Source organism: Propithecus coquereli, unplaced genomic scaffold (genome assembly GCF_000956105.1).
Source record: "Propithecus coquereli isolate 6110/MARCELLA unplaced genomic scaffold, Pcoq_1.0 Scaffold36, whole genome shotgun sequence".
In the NCBI taxonomy this organism is placed as follows: Eukaryota; Metazoa; Chordata; class Mammalia; order Primates; family Indriidae; genus Propithecus; species Propithecus coquereli.
Window position 1 is genome coordinate 5,186,112 of NW_012149285.1, and position 4,863 is coordinate 5,190,974.

General features: G+C 47.9%; 1 protein-coding gene across 1 annotated transcript; it reads right to left on the reverse strand.

Moving 5' to 3' along the window:
• Positions 1 to 357: 357 nt before the first annotated feature.
• On the reverse strand, positions 358 to 3,226 carry SAP30 (Sin3A-associated protein, 30kDa). The gene is made up of 3 exons (XM_012651644.1): positions 2,657 to 3,226; positions 927 to 1,052; positions 358 to 513 (listed from the first exon to the last, which is right to left on the reverse strand). Exons 1-3 carry the CDS (start codon positions 2,969 to 2,971, stop codon positions 358 to 360), a joined length of 597 nt encoding a protein of 198 aa, XP_012507098.1. The 5' UTR covers positions 2,972 to 3,226.
• Between the last annotated feature and the right edge of the window lie 1,637 nt (positions 3,227 to 4,863).

The following is a 4,863-nucleotide window of genomic DNA, read 5'->3' on the forward strand; positions in this document are numbered from 1 at the left end:
TCATTCTGTATTTTACCAGAAACTTCAAAAAAATAACTCTAACAAAGGTATTAAAGCTTATTAATTTATTATGCCTCAATTAGGTGTTCAAATATTCACTGGTTAAATGGAATTTTAAAGCTAACTGATTTCTAAAATGAGGATTAAAAAAATTCTCATTTAATATTTCGAAAACCAGTATTAGAAGATGCTATAACAACCCATTGAGTAGTCATTACATAAAGGAATTTCCTACGTGGCAGACAAACATTTCTAGGAAACTAGATTCTTCCACAATAGATTTTTTTATTAACTTAGATCTTTTGAACTAAAATGTACTGTTACATACACTGCATTAATAATTTCATTAGCATTTAATCATCCCTTGTTTGTGCAAACGAACTCTAGTTTAAATAGCTTAAAACTCATATATACCTCAACAAGTTGTGCTTTATTAAGTCCTGGTCTGGTTGGTAGCTTGAAGTGTCTTTTGTATCGCCTAAGTGTATTTACTTGTAATTGGTATAAATCAACCTAGAAAAAATTAACATATATGAATTAGTTTATATAATTTTTTGGAAACTTACCATTATCATGTATAATAACAAACATTTCAACTTCAGCACAATAAAAATTTAATTCTGTTGTCAAACAAGTCTTTTATATAATCAAAACTAGAAATTATTAAACACCTTAATCTTTTGGGGATAAATATTATAAAATGGGGTCAAAAAAGTTATATGACAACAGAGCTGTAAGAATTGTCAACTGAAAATATAACAATTCAGATTGTGTAAATGCATGTTAACTGGCTGTTTTTAATTTTGCTTTCATTTTCAGATTTCTCAAATGCTTTAAACATTTTTTAAAATGTTTGTATCTTTTTATGCAAGTTTCAAAATGCATTACTTAGGATTTACATTAAACACACATAAACTTTAATCTACCTCTGGAGTATCAATATCTTGAACAGGTGAATCACCTCCATCATCATCACTCCCTTTTCTCTTTCTTCTGTTTCGAACACTCTGAATTAAGTTTTTATGATAATCACATATATAAAGATGCCTTGCCTGAAACAGAAAAGTTTCACAGACTGCATATGATTACAGTAAAAATGTGTCTACATATTAGTAAAAGGCATAGTCCACAGTGTATTATTAAAAATAAAGACAGTCAAAACAGGCCATTGTTAAGACAATGGCATGTTTCTTTCTACTTTTAAACACTGTACCCTGTTAAACATAAGATGTCTGGCAATACTGTTAAAAGGATGAGGCAAGGAGGGGTGGTGCCAGTTGGGGAAGAGAGGGAGGCAGAGGAGATGAGAAATTCCAACCTTGTGGGTTTTGTCATCAAACTGCCGTTAGGGTGACCCAAATTAGTTAGTTCATGCTGGAGCCAACTAACAAGGGGAAAGATGATGTTGCCCACAATTTTGCTACTTGATTTTAATTTTCTCTACTTAAAGAGCCTACTTAAATAGTATAGTGTATGCTTTCTAATCTTTCTAACTTAATACCCAAAGTATTATATTCCAGATACAAAACTATCCATTTTTACAAATGAGCTATCGATTTTATATCCTAACTATATTTATATTTCAATTACAAACTTTTCTGAGTATTAAATGGATGTGTTTATCTGTAATGCGTTTTTCCAATCAAAGCAATCTGAAATTACGAAAGTTCCCTGAAAAGTTTTTCATGAACACCACTGAAAAACAGGCGGAAAGTGTCACAATAAACTTTTCAAAAACTTTAATGACTTATACTTTTGAGAGCTGTATAGTAACATTTGAAATATTGGGCTTCGTATATTGACAGTTAACGCCTCAAAAAAAAAAAAAACAAGGACTGAGCTAACAGGCTTTTACATTTATTTCTAAGCTAAGCGCGAGTTAAAAACATGCAGGACTTGTGCTAGGTTCTGATATCTTATTATTCATTTACCGCCAGCCAGATCTCCGAAAAGTAGCAATGGTTATTTCTAAACCCCTCACAGATGGTCAAAAGAACAGACGTTCAAAAGGACGGAAAAAGTCCTGATGGCTGCCAAGCGGATAGGTTACGTGCTCCCCACCTTCGGAGTAGCCGCCCTAGGAGCTGACAGCGCCAACGCCGCTGCAACCCCTGCTCCTCGCCAGGCGGCGGTGAGCCTGGCTTCCCTCCCACCCTGCGTTCTGGAGAACGAGATGGAACACAGGGAAGAACAGGATCTTCTCTGACTGCGGTGTAAGGTCCTGCAGGGCTCCCCTCTCCCCAGACAAGGGGAGCCACTACTCCCTGAGGCCAAACGCAAGCTCGGGCAGCAAAACAAAGGCGCCTCCATTCCAGAAGCGGCTGCCGGGCTGCAAGAAAACTACTCTGGGCCCTCGGTGCGGTGGTCCCCTTTGTTTCGCTTCCTGATCGCAGCGGAGGAGGAAGAGGGAGGACAGCGCGGGAGGGACGCAGGCAGCCGGAGCACAACGGCCGGGGAGGAGGGGAACGGCAGCTTGTGTGTTAGTGTGTGCGCGTTGCGGGTGGCGGTCGGAGTTGCAGCGACTTTGTTGTTTGCTGACTACCAGGGACCTCACAACGAGCCCACCCTGCAACCGGGTCTGGAGGACCCCGCCGGCAACCCACGCCTCCGCCGGCTCCCGGGGCCCCCGGGGCCCGGCGGTCCCGCCGTCACTTACGCTCTTGTCCAGCTCGATCTTCACCTTCTTCTGGGAGATGCTCTTCTGGATCCGCTTGCTGAAGCTGGCGTTGCCCGCCGCCCGGCCGCAGCGCTCGCCGTCCTCCCGCAGGCAGCACAGCTGCCCAGGGCCCGGCCCCACAGCTCCCGGGGGCCCGGCTGTCGAGACCGCCCCGGCGCCGGGCACCTCGGCCCCGGAGCCCGCGCCGGTCCCGTTCCCCGCCGAGGCGGCGGCGGCCGCTGCTGCGACCACGGCGGCCACTGCGGCGGCGGCGTCTCCACCGCGGCTTATCTCCTCGGGCGTGAAGCCGTTCATGTCTCCGCGCTCCGGGGCGCCGGCGCTGACAGAAATCCGCGCTCGCCCCGCCGCTCCGCCTCTCGCCGCCGGGTCCCTCAGGCACCCGCCCGGCGACGGCAATTCGCTCTGCACGCCAAGTTCGGCGGCGGCACGACCGCACACCCAAGGTTCCCGGCCTGCTATCTGTTGGCGCCGAAACAGTGCACAGTTCTAGGGGCCCGGACAGAGTCGAGCGGCGCTTGGAGGTGGGGACCCCACTCTCTGTCACATGGAGACTTCAGCAGTTGGACCGCTGCGCCTCCGCCTCCCTCCGGCCCCTGGACTTGCGCAAGCGTGGCGCACGCCCTCCCGGCCGGCCCCTCTCACTCTGCCGCGGGGCACGGCGGGAATTGTAGTTCTCTTCCGCGGAGTCAGCAAGAGCTCCGCCCTGACCCCGCGCCCCGCGGCGTGAAGGAACTACTCATCCTAGCATGCATAGCGCGCCGAAGGGCCGCCTTTTTTTTTTTTTCCTTCCAAGCGCCGGGAAAACAGGAGAGTGTGTTTGGGGTTCACAGAGTTTTCTCTCCTCTCAGGTCTCCCGCGGCGTCGGGCTGTGTTTACTCTCGGGATTTGGCGGAGTCGGTGTTCGGAGAGGTCACCCGACTCCTGAGGCTAAGCCTAAAGGGGGTGGGGGGCGCAGAGTAAGTGAGCGCGTGGGAAAAAAGTTTCGGGGCCGTTTCGTGTGTGTGGAAAAACAGTTTTTGTTGTGACCACGTTTTTGTGGGAAACCCAACCAAAGAGAACTCAGGAGAATGGCGCTCCTCGGGTCCCGAACGTCCCACGGCTAACATTACGGCTTGACCGACCGTGGAGACACCAGATTCACGGGGCGCCTGCTGGGACGGGGAAAGCCCACCCTGAGCCCTCGACCGCAGCACAGCCGCCTCACACCTGCCTGGCTGAGGCCGTTTCCAAGTCTCGGCCTGTTCCTGCAGGAAACGTGTTCTGTTCCTGGGCTCACGAAATCCCTCGCCTCCTGAGGTGGGGCTACTGACCAGCTGACAGCTACAGAGCTACTCTCCGCCTCCCTGGGCACCTTTCCACTCTCTCCTCGAGCGGATCTGGAGAAGGGCGGGGTCTAACGTCGCTCGAAAGGGGCCTGGAGGCCCACCGTGCGAAGTCCGCCCCACTGCTCCGGAAACTTCCCCGCGGCAGCGCCGGGAGCGAGGGAGCAGCAGGCGCGCGCGTGCGTGTGTGTCGCAGCCGTGTGTGCGCGCCTGTGTGCGCGCGTCGGCGTGTGTGTTCGCGCGGGCGGGTGCGTGCGTGTGGAGGGCGGGGCGGGGGATGGGCGTGGCGAACAGGAAAGCGGCACCTTTGCTGGCTACCGTGCGTCATTATTTGTCAAAAGATATACTCTGTAACGCTCTCACAGTTTAAATAAAAAACCCATTTTTTACGTATTTCAGGCAGTAGGTTTTTTTGAAAGTTCTTTTAGATATAATGAGTAAATTGAGTGATAGGTGATTTTTTTTTAATGTAAAATACCATCTATGCTGAAATTCAAAGCTGTTCATCTGTGCCTTTGGGTTCTAGGATGTGGCAAAGAAAAAAAGAACTTAAATATTTCATAAATTTGGTAGGAAATATAAAGATGCTGGCTCATAAGTATTTTGTGTATCTTCTTAAGCTGCACCGTCCAGTAGGATGTCGTCTGGCCATCTGTGGCTGTATAGCACTTGAAATGTGGTTATTGAGACTGAAAAACTGAATAGTTAATTGAATTTTAATTAAAAAAATCTGATGCTTGATTTGCTTATTTGAAAACTTTTAAGTATATTTGGAACAACTTGGATATATGAATCTATTTTTTTCCAACTTAAATTTTATGGAACTAACGTTAATTCTAGAACTAGTCTTAGTACTAGAAATTT

Excerpts from the sequence above, each read along its gene's own strand:
- SAP30 (XM_012651644.1), bottom strand. The coding sequence starts at position 2,971 with ATGAACGGCTTCACGCCCGAGGAGATAAGCCGCGGTGGAGACGCCGCC. Across the intron at positions 1,053-2,656 it reads AGATCGAGCTGGACAAGAGC|GCAAGGCATCTTTATATATG; the intron begins GTAAGTGACGGC and ends TTTCTGTTTCAG. Across the intron at positions 514-926 it reads AAGATATTGATACTCCAGAG|GTTGATTTATACCAATTACA; the intron begins GTAGATTAAAGT and ends AATTTTTTCTAG.